The 19,880-nt window shown below is 43.8% G+C and overlaps 1 protein-coding gene and 1 long non-coding RNA gene across 4 annotated transcripts in view; both read left to right on the top strand.

Annotated features, from left to right (window-relative positions):
* LOC147737600 (uncharacterized) overlaps window positions 1-8,798 on the top strand; it is a 38,148-nt gene extending 29,350 nt beyond the window's left edge. The window contains exon 4 of the long non-coding RNA XR_015299336.1: window positions 8,414-8,798. This is a non-coding gene — a long non-coding RNA (uncharacterized LOC147737600). The remainder of the gene's footprint in view (window positions 1-8,413) is intronic.
* Window positions 8,799-9,786: 988 nt separating this feature from the next.
* LOC147737599 (uncharacterized) lies at window positions 9,787-19,234 on the top strand. 3 transcript variants are annotated; one of them, XM_086937017.1, is made up of 3 exons: window positions 9,787-9,952; window positions 10,241-10,408; window positions 10,577-19,234. In XM_086937017.1, exons 1-3 carry the CDS (start codon window positions 9,822-9,824, stop codon window positions 11,907-11,909), a joined length of 1,632 nt encoding a protein of 543 aa, XP_086793143.1. In that variant the 5' UTR covers window positions 9,787-9,821; the 3' UTR covers window positions 11,910-19,234. The 3 variants fall into 3 exon arrangements, with proteins under 3 accessions (XP_086793143.1, XP_086792990.1, XP_086793057.1); XM_086936864.1 differs by having other exon boundaries at window positions 9,787-10,156; window positions 10,241-19,234; XM_086936931.1 differs by having other exon boundaries at window positions 9,787-10,605; window positions 10,690-19,234.
* The last annotated feature ends 646 nt before the right edge of the window (window positions 19,235-19,880 follow it).

Here is a 19,880-nt window from a genome sequence, read left to right as displayed (position 1 = left end):
GGATCATCTCGTTCATCGCCGGAAGAACCCAGAGAGTCCGCCTCCCCCCGTTCCGATCCGCGTCCACCGAAGTCATCTGCGGCATACCGCAAGGATCCTCGCTCAGCCCCACCCTCTTCAACGTCTACATGAGCCCCCTCGCAGCCATCGCACACCAACACAACCTAAACATCATCTACGCTGACGACACCCAGCTGATCCTCTCACTCACCAACGACCCCGCCACCGCCAGAGCCAGCCTCCAGGAAGGAATGAAAGACGTCGCGGAATGGATGAAGCTCAGCCGTCTGAAACTGAACTCAGACAAGACGGAAGTCCTCATCCTGGGACCATCCCCCTCTGCCTGGGACGATTCCTGGTGGCCCCCTGCCCTGGCACCGCCCCCACGCCAAAGGACCATGCACGCAACCTGGGCTTCTTCTTGGACTCCTCCCTCAAGATGACCAAGCAAGTCAACGCCGTCTCGTCATCCTGTTGCAACACCTTGCGCATGCTTCGAAAAATCTTCCGGTGGATCCCCACCGAAACCAGGAAGACGGTCACCCAGGCCCTCGTCACCAGCCGACTGGACTACGGGAACACCCTCTATGCTGGAACCACAGCCAAACTCCAGAAAAGACTCCAGCGCATACAGAACGCCTCTGCACGACTCATCCTGGACATCCCCCATCACAGCCACATCTCTCCACATCTGAAAGACCTGCACTGGCTCCCCGTCAACAAGAGGATCACGTTTAGACTCCTCACCCATGCACACAAGGCTCTCCACGACATGGGCCCCAAATACCTCAACAGCCGCCTCACATTCTACACACCCACCCGCCAGCTCCGATCCGCCAGCCTCGCCCTCGCCACCATCTCATGCATTCGCAAAGCCCCCGCCGGAGGAAGATCCTTCTCCAACCTGACGTCCAAGACATGGAACTCCCTCCCCACCCACCTACGGCTGACCCAGGACCATCTCTCCTTCAGGAAACAACTCAAGACCTGGCTCTTCGAGCGGTAGCGACTACCCCACCCCCTCCTCCCAGCGCCTGAGACCCTTACGGGTGAGTAGCACGCTTTACAAATCTGTTGATTGATTGATTGAACAAGAATGCATTATGTGACCAAACAAGGGGGCACGAGATACACTTTGCTATCCCTACAAGCTCAGCAAATTTGGGTTTGGGCGATTCAACATCAGATCACAGCAGTCCATGTTCTGAGGGTGTCCAACCTTCTAGCGGACTCCCTGAGCAGGTCGGTCTCATCAAACCACTAGTGGGAACTTCATCAGCTGACGCTGGACCGCATCTTTCAGCTTTGGGGACACCCCAATCTGGATTTATTCGTGACCAACCTGAACCGCAAATGCCCATTCTATGCAAGTTGGCTTCCCAACTCAGAATCGTGCAGAAATGCGTTTTTGATGAACTGGTCAAAAATATATGCTCACGCTTTTCCACTGATTCCTCTAGTCGCAATGGTACTTTGGAAAATGCAGAAAGAACCCTGCGGCATTCTTCTCATAGCCCCCAGATGGCCTCGCCAGTTCTGGTTTACGGAGCTCCTCCTTCTGTCGGAGTGCAATCCAATTTGGCTGCGCCCAATTTCGAATCTTCTTACTATGAACCATGGCCTGATCTGCCATCCGAATCCTACTGGTGCCTGAGCACTATGAGTTTGCTAAATTGATTATTCCTCCGGACTGCAGGGAGGTCCTCACTAACGCTAGAGCACCTTCCTCTATCAAAACCTACAAACTCAAGTGGAAGTGGTTCTAACTTTGGTGTGAAGCTTCAAATTTTTCAGTTTAACTCTGAGAAGACAGAGATTCTACACTGTGCAGTAGATAGAATCCCTCCTAAACTTACGCTTGAGTTTTGGCCAACATCCCCTGCTACTCCATTGGCTCCCAGTAGCGTGGTACATAACCTGGGAGTCATGGTTGACAACAAATTGACATTAGAAAACTGTCAACAAAACAGCTGGAAGTGGTTTTACTCTGATCAGAGCATTTCGGAAAATCCTTCCGATGTTCTCTTACAGAACAGAGCGATGATAGTCCGGAGCACCATCCTCAGTAAGCTGGACTATTGTGATGCCCTGTTACAAGAATCCCCGCAATATCTGATTGAGAGATTGCAGAGAGTACAGACCATGGTGGCCAAAATGGTACTAGTGCAACCACGCCACTCCTCCGCCTCCCGGGCACTCTCAGATTTACACTGGCTGCCAGTCTCGCAGAGGATACGATTTAAGGCACTATGTATAGTATTTAAGGCTCCACATGGTCAAGGGCCCAAATCTCCGCAGGAGAAACTGACATGGTATGTCCCTCCATGAGCACTGCGCTCCTCATCGGCTAATCTGGTGAGGGTGCCTAGAGTTAGGAAAGTTAAATCAGGAGGTAGGGCCTTCAGTGTGGCAGCGTCCCGCCTTTGGAATACTCTTCCATTTGATACGAGACAAATAGACAAAATCCTGCAGTTTAGAAAAAGGTTAAAAACCTGGCTCTACCCTCGGGTATGCTCCTTGGCATCCTGCTAACTTCTTCCAGGCTGGGGACACTGTCTCTCGGCCCTAAGCTAGTCGCCTGTATCACAGCGCCAGGTTACCCGTAGGGTGTCAGTTGCTAACTTAAATAAATAAATAAATGTTCACCCTGTTCACTCTACGCCAGAGCAGCTTCTGTCTTTTTTCGTACATTTAGCAAAATCCGGCCACTCTCACTCTACCCTGAAGGTTTTTCTGGATGCAGTTCCAGATTCCAGCGCGATGGCTCCAATTCTCTTTATTCTTCAAGAATTATTCAACAATTTTTCAAAGGCTTATTTCAGATGTTCCCTCCAATTCGACGCCCGCCTCATCCTTGGCATCTGAACATTGTGTTGGCACAACTCATGAAGTCCCCATTTGAGCCCATTCGTAGGGCTGATCTTAAATTCATCTCCTGGAAGACATCGCTGCTTTTAGCTCTTACTTCGAGTCAGCGAGATACAAGCTTTTACTATCAAACCACCTTTTCTTCAATTCACCAAAGACGCTGTGGTGCTCCGCACTAATCCGGCCTTAATTCCTAAAGTTCCATCTGATTTCCACCTGAATGAGCCTGTCATCTTTAAGACTTTTTTCCCTAATACACAGTTGCCAGCAGGAAAGACTTTACATTCTCTAGATGTTAAGAGATGTTTGACATTTTATTTGCAAAGAACAACCAGTATCCGTAAAACTGATCAGCTCTTCATAGCCCACGGCAGGATGCGTAAAGAACCTCCAGTTGCAAAACAGACTATTGCACGTTGGATATCTAGAGCAATTTCCTTTTGCAATCAGCAAGCAGGCAAGACACTTCAAGCAACGATTAAAGCGCCCTCTACCAGAGCAGTCTCCTCTTCTACTTCTCTCTTTGCTGGTGTGCCTCTTCATCAGATTTGCAGAGCTGCGACCAAGCACTACTGTCTGGAAGCTGCCAACAATGCTGACACAGCTGTTGGGCAAGCGGTGCTACGTAATCTTTTTAAGTAAGGTGAGCCTATATTTCTGCTTTTTGCAGATGTGCCCTTGTTTACTGCTATACTGTAATATACGTATATGTATTCTCTCGTACTCTGTTTACAATGTACCTATGGCTTACTATGCACAGTTCTCGAATTACTCCTATCTACTCTGATTCAAGCATGTGAATCTATGAAAGATACCCCAATACTGGAGAAAAACATAAGTTACTTACCTGTAAACTGCTTCTCCAGTATTGATATCTTTCATAGATTCACAAGTGACTCACCCACCTCCCCTCAGAGGCTCCCCTCTTCTCCTTGGCTCTTATGCCACACTTGTGCTAAAAAAATTGGAGAGTCTGAGCCTCTGAGGTGAAGGTTCCAGAGGGTGCTGTCGCCTGATTGGCTGGAGTTTGGACCATATCTAATGACTTTGACATGACTGTCGCCCTCACTCTGTCTGTCGCCCTCCCTCTGTCTGTCTGTCGCATCACCACAGCATCACTCAGGGGCACCACAACATCACTATGCGCTACCACAGCATCACTGAACGCGACAGCATCACTCAGCGCCACCAAAACATCCTTCAGCGCCACCACAGCAGCAATCTGTGCAACAATTCAACAACTAGTTCAAATATGTTCTCTCAATGTTTCAAGCTTTATTACAAATGTCACAAAAAGATGTTAATATTTCACTTCTGTTCTTGGATTTTCGTCACAATACAATACACTGAACATAATCTTCACAAAAGTTATTTACAAACGTTTAAGCAATTGCCATTATAAATTACAATAACTTTTACTCAAGTATTAATTATTTAAAAAAAATTAAAAGCCATTGTTATTTGTAACATCAATAATCTAAGTCACGTAAATACAACACATATTGCATTACAAATGCTATAGGTGTCACATTTGCGAAAGTTAAAACTATTGGCATTGTAAATGACAAAGCTATTAATTTCGCTATTTTCAAAACCAACACATAAATAAAAAATGTGTCATTTACAATAACAATAGCTCAAACTTTCCTAATGCAAGACCTATTGCATTGCAAATGCTTGTTATAATTACAAGGGTGTGACAACACCACATAACACCGCATAAGCAACAAGTGCAGATTAAACCACAGGGTTAAAAAAAAGAACCACACACACCGTAAGCTTAAACCTGTACTAAACACACACGCTGCAATAACAGGTACATCATAGAAAGACTGATGGACATAATGAAGCGGACCTAGAGATACATGCGTAGCAGTTTAGGACACCCCCCGCGCCGCACGGCCACCAGCTGCTGCGTGTGCCCCCCGACTGCCTGCCTCTGTGCTCCGGCTGCCGCCGCGTGACCACGCCCCCTGCCTCGAGCAGCGTGGTCTCTGCTCGCTTTCCTGCCTTGCGCCACTGTTTATGTTGAACTGTGTTTCTGAATTGTACTTGTTGTAAATTGTATATTGTATCTTTTCCCCCCTTTTTGCCTGCTTGCCTGTTTTCCTTGTTCGCCCCGTCTCATCCTCCCCGCTCCCCGCTTCCCGCCACCGCCGCTAAACCCCGCCCCTTTCTTCATTCTATACCCTCCCCGCTCCCGCTTCCCAGCTGCTCCGCCCCCCCTCGCACTTCGCCATATATGGCGACCGTGCGAACGCGCAGCGGTCACGCGCAGCGGGCGCGCCGATTGTGCGCCGAAGGCGCGCCAAAGGTAAGCCCGTCTGCGCCCGTCCGCGCCTGGACCGCGCCCAGTGCCAGGACCCCTGGCCCACGAAGAACCCTGCCCACCCGCCTGACGTACACCGCCGACACCCTCATCGCACTTAACACCGGCCGAATCCTAGGATGCTACCGAGCCACTCCGAAGCACACCCACGGACCCTTCAGCTGTCACGCCTGCAAGTTCACCTGCATCCGGACCTGCCCTACACCAGCACCCGCCAAGCCGAACACCAGCAGCAACCACCTCAAGTGCATCCTGCTCAACACCGGCTCCGTCCACAGACACGCCATCGAACTCTGGAACCTCCTCGACACCACAGCCACTGACGTTGCCTTCCTCACGGAGACCTGGATGAACGCCTCTTCTGCGCCCGACATCGCCATCGCCATCCCAGAGGGATACAAGATCACCCGGAGGGACCGCTCCGCCAACCAGATGGGAGGAGGCATCGCCATCATCCACAGGAACACCATCCGCATCACGACCGACACCGACGACACCCTGACAACCGCCGAACACCTGCACTTCCAGATCCACACCGACCCGAAGACCACCCTCAGAGGCACCCTGATCTTCCGACCCCCGGGACCACGCACACAATTCAGCGAGGACATCGCCTACTTCATCAGCCAGCATGCCCTCCCCTCCACTGACTACATCCTCCTGGGGGACCTCAACTTCCACCTGGAGAACAGCAGCGACCGCAACACCATCACCCTGCTCGACAACCTCGCCAACCTCGGACTCAAGCAGCTGGTGTCCACCCCCACCCACCTCGCCGGACACACACTCGACGCCGTCTTCTCATCCAGCAAAGACATCACCTTCAGCCACGCCACAGGACTCCACTGGACGGACCACAGCTGCGTCCACTTCACCTTCAAAAGAATGACGTCCCACCACCACCAGCAACAGGTTGCCCGAAGAAGCTGGAACAAGATCACAGCCGACCAGCTCGCTGCTTCCCTGAGCCAGCACCCTCCTGCCAGCTCAGCGAACCCCAGCCAGGCCGCCGACAACCTCACGAAGTGGATCAGCAACTGCGCGGACGAACTCGCCCCACTGAGGACCCCGCCCAGCAGACCCGGCAGCAAGAAGGCCCCATGGTTCACCGACGAACTCAAGAGCTCCAAGACGAACTGCCGAGCCCTCGAGAAAGCCTGGAGAAGGGAACCAACACCGGACAACATGACCACTCTCAAGCTTGCCACCCGGAAGCACCACCAACTGATCTGCGCCGCCAAGAAAACTGCATTCAAGGAATGGCTGGACAACAACGCACACAACTGCAAGGAACTCTTCAACATCGTGAAAGAGCTCTCCAACCCCAACGCCGGAAACAACGACATCACCCCATCGCAAGACCTCTGCAACTCCCTCGCCTCCTACTTCCACAACAAGATCGCGGACATACACAACAGCTTCAGCATTCAACCGACGAACGCCACGACCACAGCAACGCCGCCCACCACCACCCTCCGCGCCTGGACTCCGATCAGCACCGAAGACACCGTCCGCATGATGAACTCCGTCCACTCCGGATCTCCGACCGACCCCTGCCCTCACCACGTCTTCAACAAGGCCGACGCTGTCATCGCACCCCACCTGCGGGACATTATCAACACCTCCTTCAACACCGCCACCTTCCCTGAGAGCTGGAAGCACGCCGAACTCAGCGCTCTACTCAAGAAACCTACAGCGGACCCCACCGAACTCAAGAACTACCGCCCCATCTCGCTCCTCCCGTTTCCAGCCAAAGTCATCGAGAAGACCGTCAACAAGCAGCTGGCCGCCTTCCTCGAGACAAATGGATCCCTCGACCCCTCACAGTCTGGCTTCCGAGCCAACCACAGGACCGAGACCGCCCTCATCGCCGCCACCGACGACATCCGAGCCCTGATGGACAACGGAGAAACAGCGGCCCTCATCCTCCTAGATCTCTCCGCGGCATTCGACACTGTCTGCCACCGCACCCTAGTGCAGCGCCTCAGCAATGTCGGAATCCAGGAGAAGGCACTGGAATGGATCGTCTCCTTCCTCGACGGAAGAACACAGAGAGTCCGCCTACCACCGTACAAGTCAGAGGCCACCGAAGTCATCTGCGGCATCCCTCAAGGATCCTCGCTGAGCCCCACCCTCTTCAACGTCTAGATGAGCCCCCTCGCGGCCATCGCACGCCAACACAACCTCAACATAATCTCCTACGCCGACGACACCCAGCTGATCCTCTCCCTGACCAACGACCCCGCCGCCGCCAGAGCCAACCTGCACGAAGGGATGAAAGATGTAGCCGAGTGGATGACGACCAGCCGCCTGAAACTGAACTCAGACAAGACGGAGGTCCTCATCCTGGGCCCCTCGCCCTCCGCCTGGGACGACTCCTGGTGGCCCCCCGCCCTGGGCACCGCACCCAAACCGACGGACCACGCACGCAACTTGGGCTTCATCCTGGACTCTTCCCTCTCCATGACCAGACAAGTCAACGCCGTCTCCTCGTCGTGCTTCAACATCCTGCGCATGCTACGGAAGATCTTCAGTTAGTAAAAAAACAGCATAAGTCTTGGCTGCTTCTGCTGCACCCAGAGTCTTGTGGGTCTTTTCAGTCTAATTTTTCTGTCTGGAAAAAAATGTTGTCCTGTTTTTCTGCACAAAAGCCTAACAACTGATAATCAGGTGGAATAAAATGAACAAATGAAAGTACTCCTTAATTTCATTGCCCTTGATTCATACTCTGGACCATAGTTGAGGGATAGGTCTAGGCATAGTCCTCGCAACACACAATAGATTTGCGTGCGGCTGAGGCCAGAGCTCAAAAGTCAGGTTACCAGATACAAGTAGGTGGTAACTCAGGGCAGTGCGAAATGCCTGTTGTCCGTGGAGGGGAAATTCCCATCCTAGAAATATACATTAAAATTAATTAATAGTATTCTATTTTAAATATCTTTTTGGTGCCAGTCCATATGACTTTAATGTCTGCTTTTGGGATTCCATGTTACAAGTCCATAGGGTACATGTATCCTTTCTGAGCTTAATAAAATGTTGGAAATTCTACAAATCCTCACTCCTAGATCCAAGTACTCTCAGGCTACCATTCTACACTCTGCTCTGTCTGAAGAACGGCTCAACACTTTCAAAATTCTGCAATTCTGCATTGATATGGCTTGTAAATTATTTTTGGGGATATTTACATGTATTAACTATTTAATTTTAATACTATAGGTGATTGCAATTACGGACGAAGAAAGCAAGATTTAGCACCAGCCAACTGAATGTTAGTGCCATAAGAAGGATTATTTTGAAAAACCGAAGGACATCCAGCATTCTAAGTTTAAAAAATTTCCAAAATCTAGGTGTGGCGAGGAAGTGGGAGCTGAGGAAAGTACTATACCTGTAAGTGAAGTCTCTAATTTTGCATTTCGTTAACCCAGAGCAAAGTCATATCTGTCCACACAGCATCAGAAATAGTGCCAGAAAGACCAATCACAACATCCTCATCTGAAATATTATCAGAAAGACAAATTGTCTCAGCATGACAGAATAACGTTCATCTAAAGGACGCATGATCTAAAGCATCATGTAATTCCAGAGAGGAAGCACACACTGCATAAAAGAAAGATATAACAAAAGGTTTCTTCTGCAAACCATCAAAGAAAAGACACTGATATAAGACTCCGAAGCTGACACGCTAACAACCAAAAGATTGGAAAATCACCTTTGTTCAACAACCGTTTTTAACCAGGTATGCAAGTTTGAGACTATCTGCCTCGGGATAGAACACCTCGACCCACTCTGCTCACTCTGGCGAAAACCTTAAAAATTCACCACTTTATTGTGTTGTTCATGACCATCTCAGATTGTTTCCTTTTTTATTGTGTACTGTTCTGTAATTCTATGTAAATCGCCTCAACCTTATCTGTTGTGCAGGAATGATATGTAAAACTGTTAAATATCAAAATGGATTAAATGAGCACCGTTGCGCTATAGCTAATGTAAATAAATCCTCGTCTTCAGAACTACAATCTTTAACCTTACACCAAACACAGAACGGGTAAAAGGAACTGATGTTCTGTGACTGATGAGCCACAATATTACTGTGCATGTTCTAATGTTCTCAGTTACTGCCATTGCGCCAGTGCAAAAAGGTACTTCTCAGTTTAATCACTAAATATCAGACTAACTCCTTATCACTGCGTTGCTAAGAACCTATACAAATAGATTTGAGAAAAACTTCAGTCACAAAATAAGTTGCTGCCGGAGAGGCTATAACCAAAAGACTATTATCTGCTACAAACATTTCGACAGGTGTTACAGGGCTGCATCCAGACATATTTTGCTCTATGCAAGTGTTAAGAAGATTACACACAATATCTTTTAGAGATAAATGCTGAACATTATCTAAACAAGCCCGACTCTAAAATCGGGTTCACTCTTACCGTGGCATATAAGCAAGAGAAAACTAAATGTAGAGATATTAACTCTAGGAATACAACTTTTAAAAACACGGGCTGTTAGAACAATTTCAGTGTTCAAACTGCCTCAATCAAAGCAAAATAACCCAAGTTGGGGAAAAAGTTACCTGAGCCAAAAAAGATTAAGCCATAAATCTCATCTCACTGAATTTGAGAGAATGCACACTGGGAAAATCCTCTCTCAGTGCTCTGAATGCCAAAAAAGTTTCAGCAGTAAATCTTATCTCACTGAGCATATGAGAATCCACACTGGGGAAAAACCTTATCAGTGCTCTGAATGCCAGAAAAGGTTTAGCTTAAAAGCGAGTCTGTATCGACATGTGAGATTCAGCCATAAATCACATCTCACTGAATTTGAGAGAATGCACCCTGGGAAAAACCTCTCTCAGTGCTCTGAATGCCAAAAAAGTTTCAGAGATAAATCTTATCTCACTGAGCATATGAGAATCCACACTGGGGAAAAACCTTATCAGTGCTCTGAATGCCAGAAAAGGTTTTGTAACAAACAAAGTCTTTCTCAACATGTATTAACCCACACTGGGGAAAAACCTTATCAGTGCTCTGAATGCCAGAAAAGGTTTTGTAACAAACAAAGTCTTTCTCGACATGTATTAACCCACTCTGTAGAAAAACCTTACCAGTGCTCTGAATGCCAGAAATGTTTCAGTTTAAAAAGTAGGCTCACACATCACATACGAATCCACACTGGGGAAAACCCTTATCAGTGCTCTGAATGCCAGAAAAGGTTTAGTTTCAAACCGCAACTTTATCGACATGCATTAACCCACTCTGTGGAAAACCCTTATCAGTGCTCTGAATGCCAAAAAAGTTTCAGCAGTAATTCTTATCTCACTGAACATATAAGAATCCACACTGGGGACAAACCTTATCAGTGCTCTGAATGCCAGGAAAGGTTTTATAACAAAAAAAGTCTTTCTCGACATGTAATAACCCACTCTGGCAAAAAACCTTACCAGTGCTCTAAATGCCAGAAAAGGTTTAGTTTCAAAGATAGTCTAAATCGACATCTATTAACCCACTCTGTGGAAAAACCTTACCAGTGCTCTGAATGCCAGAAATATTTCAGTGAAAAAAGAGACCTTACAGTACATACAAGGACCCACACTGGGGAAAAACCTTATCAGTGCTCTGAATGCCAGAAAAGGTTTTGTAAAAAACAAAGTCTTTCTCAACATGTATTAACCCACACTGGGGAAAAACTTTACCAGTGCTCTGAATGCCACAAATGTTTCAGTACAAAAAACAATCTCATTCATCATATAAGAACCCACACTGGGGAAAAACCTTATCATTGCACGGATTGCCAGAAATGTTTCATTAGCCAAACCCAGCTCACTCTGCATAGAAGAACCCACACTGGAGAGAAACCTTATCAGTGCCCGGAATGCCAGAAATGTTTCATTGACAAAAACAGTCTCACTCATCATATAAGAACCCACACTGGGGAGAAACCTTTTCAGTGCTCTGAATGCCAGAAATGTTTCCGTGTAAAATTCAGACTCACTGAACATACAAGAATCCACACTGGGGAAAAACCATATCAGTGCTCTGAATGCCAGAAAAGGTTTTGTAAAAAACAAAGTCTTTCTCAACATGTATTAACCCACACTGGGGAAAAACCTTATCCGTGCTCTGAATGCCAGAAAGGTTTCAGTTTAAAAAGTAGTCTCATAAAGCACATAAGAATCCACACTGGGGAAAAACCTTATCAGTGCTCTGAATGCCAGAAATGTTTCAAAAACAAACTCGGTCTCACCCAGCATATACAGACCCACACTGGGGAAAAACCTTATCAGTGCCCTGAAAGCCAGGAAAGGTTTTGTAACCAACAAAGTCTTGCTCAACATGCAATGACCCATTCTGTGGAACATCCTTATCAGTGCTCTGAATGCCAGAAATGTTTCAGTGTAAAAAATAGTCTCACACAGCACATAAGAATCCACACTGGGGAAAAACCTTATCAGTGCATTGAATGCCATAAATGTTTCAGTGAAAAAAGAATACTCACTCGGCATACAAGAATACACACTGGGGAAAAACCTTATCAGTGCATTGAATGCCACAAATGTTTCAGTGAAAAAATCAATCTCACTCACCATATAAGAACCCACACTGGTGAAAAACCTTATCAGTGCTCCGAATGCCAAAAATGTTTCAGCCGTAAATCTGATCTCACTGCACATGTGAGAATCCACACTGGGGGAAAAACATTATCAGCGCTCTAAATGTCAGAAAAGATTCAGAGGTAGTGATGGTTACATGCACCATAAGAAAACACACCATCAAAAATACTTCAGTGCTCCAAGTGCCAGAAAAGCGTCAATTTTAAATGCAATCTCACTGTACATGAGCAGACGCACACAGGGAAAAAATATTACCAATGCTGTGAATGCTAGAAATTCCTATTTTTTGATAGGCACAGCCTCACTAACCATAATCAACTCCATACTGATGAAAACCTTATGAGTGCTCTGAATGCCAGAAAAGCTACAGAGAAAAACGCTATCTCACCATGAGAAACTCCACACTAGAGAAAATCCTTATGCCATAAAAGCTTGAATCTGAAAGACAGAGTTATGCTTCATGAGAGATCCCACTCTGGGGAAAAACCTTATGTGTGCTCGAAATGCAAGCAAAGTTTTGGTCACAAATTACTTCTCACTTGACATGAGTAAACTCACAAGGGAGAAAAAAGCCTTATGTGTGTTGGGAATGTCAGATAAGGTTTATTCACGAATACAATGTAATTTCACATGAGAGAATTCACACTTGACTAAAGCCTTATACAGGAGGGGAAAGCCAGAAACGTTATACTCAGAAAGGAGATCTCACTTAACATGAGAAATGCACCCACATCAGGTGAAAAGTAAGGCGTATCTTGAGTTGCAGAAAAGCTTCTAATAGCCTGACTTTACATGAGAGAGCACATATTGTAGTTGCAATAGGATTCAGCAAGAAATTCTTGCCGGATAACTTAGGCTGGCCGCATGCAACCTCCAAAGAAATTTCAGGCCTTGAAAATGTTTTAATTGCAACAAAATGCACAATTTGAGTATCTGAAAGTTACAAAACTCTCAAGGTCTTTACTTGACACAGAGAAGTGTTCGTACTTGCAAACATCAACTAATTAACAAAAAATTCACAATATTAATGTCTTTAATTTTCTCCACCCAAAAGGTTTCTGCTCACACTTGTTTCTTAACATATGACTGAAATCTAAATTTTCATGATAAGATTAGGCCTAGGCGGTGTTCCGCAATGAAGAACTCCGCAAAGTGTCAAAAAAACTCAACCGCTCAACGCAGAGTTCTGCGAGCAGCGGAGTGCGTTAGGGTCAATTTGAAGCGCTTTTTCGGTGAGTAGCACGCTACTCCAGGATCCAAAAATTATTAATGGTGAATTAGTGTAGGGAAATATAAAATGTTTTTGAGAGCTGGACTTGTTGGTCTGTTAGTTGGGTTGAAGAAGAGAGTGGAGGGATGTAAGAGGGAAGGTTTTGCATTTATAGAGCGCTTGCTACCCCTGATGAAGTGTTGAAGCGCTTTTCAGCGAGTAGCATGCTACTCCAGAACCCAAAAAGATGAATAGATAGATCAATTATTGTGGGTAGGTTGTTTTATTATATAAATACAACTGTATGAAAATTCATAAAATTCTGTTGTAAAGTTGTATCCAAGAGGCAAGTATAGTCTCTGATAATAATGTATACAAAGTTGGCTTGCCATCAAGACTGATGCCCCGTAATGTTGATGCAAAGTCAGTTGTGCTGGAGTATCCTAGACTCTTGTTGAATTGTAACATCCACCTTGTAGGTACTGCTATTTGTATCAGGTCCACGTTCTAGGCAGACACAAACGCCGAAATTGTGCACTATTTACATTAAGCATAATGTAGGTGAACAGATTACAGTAACCACTGTACAAGCTGTAGTAGGTGCTTAGAAGTAGAGTGACATAGAGGGCAAAAAACACTCCACTAACTCTGTCACTCGCTTAGTACAGACGAACGCCAAAGGTCCTCGTACATGATGAAGCATCAGAGTGCACCCTCTTTCTGCGTCCCATGGGCATTTTGGCTTTTGTTCTACAGAAGAGGCTGCAGGCACTTCCATAGCCCTTTATGTAGTGTGGATCACGTTGGAGAGATTCTCAGCGGGCATGCTTTCCGTTGTATTGGGCATGGCCACATTCAAATGTGGGAAAACCTTTTGTCTTGCGACTGCACTGTATTATTGACATGGGCAAAAGGGCAAACAAGCAGTTAAGAGGCGCACTGATTGTATACCCCCCACCTGACAGGATGGTGACAGACCCCAACCACCTGCAGGGGAAACGGGCCAGCTCGTTTAATAGCTCCCAGACACTTTACTTTGTAAGCAGACTGTTGGTTTACAACTGTACCTACGTTGGGGCACCACATGCTTTTTCCAGCATAATCTGGTGTACTCCCCCTGTGTGGGATGATAGCACCCACTAAAGACTGCATCGTTGTGTAGTCTGGGATAGTGCACCTTCCATGTAATTCTGAACTGGGCCTTTAAATACGGTATTATTTTGTGTTTTAATTCAGGTATACAAAGAATGTGGTACTACTTGTATACTAGGGTAGGACAAGGAAGATTGAATTTCTACGGTGGCAGCAATGTTTTTGTCAAAGCGCTTTATGCCCTCAACACCCTCCCGTACCCTGAACATAATGGGATTACGTAGATTACACCTCTACGTGCCTAATGCTGCCATTTGCATTTCAAGACAGTGATTAATATGGCTTTATCAAGTTCAAAGCCATTAGGCTTTCCCGACCTGTCTGATACTTGCATATGGAAAATATGGGTCATTTGGAACCTAAAGATAGATAAACATATTCATAGGTCACAATTTAAGTCTGCATCTAAAATAAAACTGTAAATTAGGAGAGGTGAGAAGTGAAAAGTTAAAAGGCAGCCGTTAATCGAGCTGCATTTGTACATAGGCCTTCCTATATTATGAGATCTATTCCTGCTTCAGTCTTTAATTGCAATGAATACTTTAATACCCAGGCATGAAGTCATCATCAAGCTGTTTAAATAATCCACCTGTCTCCCACCTCTTCCCCAATGCATCCTTAACCAGTGGCCTAGCCAGTGTGCCCTGGGCCCCAAGACAAGAAAGGAAATGTGACCCCTGCCCTCTGTTTGGACTGTGGAAAACAGCAATAATCATTGTTCTGTGGGCCCCTTAGGCCTCTGTTTGAACTGTGACAAACAACAGTTATCAGGGTTCAGTGGGCCTTTAAGGCATCTGGGAGCTGGTGCCACTGCACCTGCTGCACCAATGGGAAGCTAATACCCTGCCCTTAACAGCTTCTATTCTAGCCCCACTGGAGAACCGAAACAGCCAAGTACTTATCTGGCCATATATGCAGGCATGCAGCCGCCTCTTCCACTGAAGGGATTTAAGTCGCATGAAAGCAGCATGCGGGAAACAACCATTTTCTGAGGTAAAGTCAACCAACACCTCGTCTGTTCCAACCTGAACCATTTAAAACCAGGGACAAAAACAGGTTCATCGTCATCCCTCGCTTATCAGAAGAGTAAAATAGATTCATCTAACATTACAGTTTACCACATAAAAAATGGTGGTTCTGTGTACAAATTAAAACTGGCATGCATATAGAAAGGGGAGCCTTTGGCCAAAATAGCCATTTTCCCTTCTTTGAATTTGAATGAATTATAGATAATCTCCTGTAATGTTCTCTGGGACATAGTTAAACCTGCCTGGCTCTGTAGGAACCACGTTTTTACCCTTCACAGGGCCTACTACTCCCCCTAGAGACTGTCTAACTTTTCAACAGGGGAACCGGTGGCATGTGCCCGGTGTGGTTTAGTGGCAGCCTCAGACGCACACATGTTTTATGAGTGTCCATACTTGACGTCTTATTGGGATTCAATCGGCAACAAACTAACAGCTTCAATAGGATCCACAGTGGCTATAGATCTTCGGCTGGTAATCTTTGGTGTAGTGGATCAAAAGCGATGTCCTGCTAATAACCTTTTGTATTATTTTATCTTGGTGGCCCGTAGAGAAATCTGCAAGCGGTGGAAAGAAGCTTCTCCTCTGTCGTTACATGACTGGTGTTCCTCTTTGTTACAAATATCTAAAATCGATCTCGCCAGGGCCAGGAAACCAGATAAAAGAGCCTTTTGGCATATACTCGATTGGTCCCATTAGTCCGATCTGTTTTTTTTTTTTTGTTTTTTTTTTTCCCTAGGTCCGATGATTACGAAGCCATGATATACTTTCCCTGCCAAAACATCTCCGCCCTTTTTTTTCGCCGAAATGGTGTTAACGGTAATGGTGGTAACTGGCTAATGGTAAAAATCTGAACTACTGGCGTAAGGATTGGCTGGGTGAATGACATAGCTATAGGGTTTTGGCAGATCGGTACACCATGTATACCCTTACCAGTCTTTGACTGAGACAGCCTGTCAACTCCCCAATATGCCATTCCTCCCTGTCCATAGAGATGAGGACAAAAAAAAAAACATTACAGTTTACCAGATAAAAAATTGTGATTCTGTTTACAAATTAAAACTGGCATGCATATAGAAAGGAAAATAGCCATTTTCCCTACCCATACTTTTAAAACATCTTATACAAAAAATGCTAACTACATTGTCATCCGGAAATAGTCATTAGCGCCTACTCATAACCAAATGCCACTTAGAATTGTCTTTTACTTCAAGCTTTTAAAAGTAAATTGATATAAAGGCAGTATTGAATTTTTTGACAATGTGTACTCTTACCAAAATTTAGAGCATCATTTTTATGACACACAATAGAAAGAAGGAGTTGTTTATATATACTAAACCTCCAGAAACGTTTGATTAACCAGTTATAAAGTCACGTCTAGCTTTTTATAGTCTTCTTTTTTTAATAGAAATTATTTCACATTGTTACTTGATCTGCATGGCTAAACACTTAGCCAGTTTTAACTTTCCCTCTGCTGCCCCCACTACCCTGAGCTCATTATTGTGGTATTTAGTTATACCTTTCTCTATAACAAAATATGCCTGAACTCCTTCCTCTCAGTGAGGGGGTTGTATCACGGTGCAAGGAGATTCCCAATAAAAAAATGGTGATGGATCAAGCCCTGATCTTTGGACTGGGTAGGAGTGGTCTGCTTAATTCAGATACTCTGTCCATCACCACCCCCCTTTTCTGAATCCCAATAAGGAAGCATGCCAACTATGGTGGGTGAGGGAAATCTTCCCTTTAAAGGGATATTTCATCTTAGCTAGGTCTTCATTTGCAACAGTAATCCTCATAGACCCAAGGGTTTCTTGTTTGTGATAGAAATACATTTGTACCCCTTCATTGTACGTTCAAGCACAGACCATTGCATGAAATGTTGTGATCTATGTAGGGAAAATACTCTGTGCACTGAGAAAATGTGTTAAAATAACGGAAAGTTGATAATCGCATTTAATAACTTCTCATACCTGGATTTAACTAGAAGAGAAGTCTGTTAATTCTAGCTGATTTTTGATACCACAAGGTATAAGAAATTAGGGGATCTTTATCTGATATATTTATCAGTAAATTATCTGAAATTATTGAACATAAACCTTTGCAATTATTATTTTTAAATGTAAAGTAAGTTCTATATTGGTCTTTTCTAAACTAACCCCAGTGCGTATGACTACAATAACCACCGCTCTCAAATCAATATTGTGCTTGTTTAGTGAGAAAGCTAAATGATCTAGGAGAAACCAGGAACTGGCGTCAGTATTTTTCTTAGGAAGCTTCAAGTTAGAGAATGAAAACACTTTTTAGAATGCCCCAAAAATTGTGATAAAGATATTTCAATATGTTTGACAAAAAGAATAGGTACATTTCATGACAATATTGAAATAACAGAAACACATATTTACACAACATTACAAAAATATTAGAGACTACATTTCAGCAATATAGGAAATACTGAGGTTCATGTACTAATAATCCATTTAGTAAAAAGTGGTTGCTTGTGAACTCAGCACACTACTGTGTCTGTGATTGCTTTTGAATAATGGAATTTTTTAATGCACCTCATTTTACTTTCAGATTTACAAATGTCCCCTTGGGTTACTACCTCCTGTTACTGTTTTTCAGCCCACATATGGTTTCAAAGCTTAATACATACCTTAAGGATGTATTTAATATTAAGAAGATAAACTATTAACATCCCCCTTCCAAATTCTGAATTGTTAAATGGGCTTAGTACATTTCTAAAAGGGGTATAGCATTTGCAAACTCTGTGAAATACCAAACCAGTGGATTTTTTAAATAAAACCCTTGGTACATGAGGCCATTTTTCTCAATTCCCTCCAAATTAAGTTTGATAATAATGTTAGTTGAATGATAACCTGTGCATGTACCTATTTAGTGTTAGTGTTGCTTCAGATCAAATAAAAACCATCACACGTAACTCTTACACAATACTTAAAGACAGAATTTCTGACATCCAGCTTTAATGTTTTGTTAAATATATTTGCAAATGTTGTAACTTAAACAGGAAAGCAGTCTCTGGACATAAAATAGGATGTAATCATAATCTTTAGATACATTTTCTGAGTTTCAGGAACAATGTGTGTCTTCTGGGTTTACTCTAAACCACTATAATAAACATATTCAATCCTTTTAGATTTGATTTGTTTGTACTGGTGTCTATTGCAGACAATAATCTAGATTTAGACCAAGGATCAATTCCACCCATGGCTTTTAAAATCTATTTATCAATGATCTCTATTAGTGTTATTGCAACTAAAACTGTAAAAGAACTGATCTGACAGATGGACCTTCAAGTATTATGCTCAGTCAATTTATTGAACAAACTATGGAGTTAAAATCTGAATAGATTATATCCACAAGCATTGCCTGAACACTGTATTTTTCACCAATAGATTACTTATCAGCACATTTTCACTCATCTTCTATTTTTCGCGGAGTTCGTGCTGGGTCTGTTTGAATTCTTTTGAAATATGACATTTAAATGTCCAAAAGTTCAGGAATTCTAGTTTCAAGCCTGGTCAAACCTTAATGAATGCTACACCAAAAGATGCCATTCTGTTCCTACATTTTATTGTGCACCATGATTCAGAAATGGTATGTTTTTGCTTTCGGAGGTAAAATTCTAAACATATTTATTGTTGTTGCCATCCGAAAAATTATCACTAATTAGGAAGATAACAGTGATCCTGTGATGCGTGCTGGAAGTGTTTGATTAGAAGGTGGATTGAATTAAAGTTTAGGTGACAATTTCACAAAAATATCTGGATTTTGTATATATTTAAAATTGTTGATCTCCAAAAAGGCCTAAATCAATAAATTGAATTGAAATTCAAGTTTATCATTTGAATCCTATTGTTGGAAAAGATGAGATTTTGAACCCCATGAGGTGGTTCCTTTCCAGAAAGCATTCAGGTTGTAATCATGAGTCAAATAAGGCTGAGGAGGTTAAAATATTCAAATTGAATTCTATTTCCATATGAAATGTTCATTGTTCAGTATATTTCTCTTAGTACTTTAGTGTGCAGACTTTATTGCTTAAGGAAAATAATGAGTATTTCCTGTTCTTTATGAACGTTTCTATTGTTGAATTTTAAATATTGCCCGAAATTAAGAATTGTGCTCTACATAACTTTGCTGTGTTACAGTATTTTGATTTTTATGTACACATTTTGTCTCTTATGTGCATAGCAACTGATGTTTTGTTTTGCTTTAATAATCAGCTTATGTTTATTAGGTTTTGTTATTCAATAAAATGTTTCAAACACAGCAAATGGTAGTTTATATGTATTTACAACTGCAGCATTTTTATTGTATGGGAACTTTCAAAGGGGCCAAAAATATGGTCTGAGGGATGACGGAGGACCACATTGGCATCATCAGGGGGAGGTTTGGGCAGGTGATTGGGGGTATATGTAAGGTTGGAAGTAGGGGGAACAAAGCATGTACATTGTGTGGACTGTGACTCCTGGAGTTATTGTGAGGGATACCATGCTACCCTGAAAATGAATCCCCTAGTGATTATTATCAACCTACCGTATTCGGTTTTATAAAAGAAAACGATAAAAGTCATATATAAAATGATAAAACATCTTCCAAGTTACAGATTGACAAATATAATATGTCTAAGTTCATCAAAACACAAGATAAAAATTCATGAATTACAGT

Source organism: Lissotriton vulgaris, chromosome 1_1 (assembly GCF_964263255.1).
Source record: "Lissotriton vulgaris chromosome 1_1, aLisVul1.2, whole genome shotgun sequence".
NCBI classification, from domain to species: domain Eukaryota; kingdom Metazoa; phylum Chordata; class Amphibia; order Caudata; family Salamandridae; genus Lissotriton; species Lissotriton vulgaris.
Note: the sequence above shows the minus strand (reverse complement) of the source record. Positions and strands in the feature narration are given on the sequence as shown.

Bases quoted from the DNA above. Each gene is read 5' to 3' on its own strand.
- LOC147737599 (XM_086936864.1), top strand. From the start codon at position 9,822: ATGCACACTGGGAAAATCCTCTCTCAGTGCTCTGAATGCCAAAAAAGT. The intron at 10,157-10,240 runs GTTTTGTAACAA...ATGCCAGAAAAG, and splicing joins TGCTCTGAATGCCAGAAAAG to GTTTTGTAACAAACAAAGTC.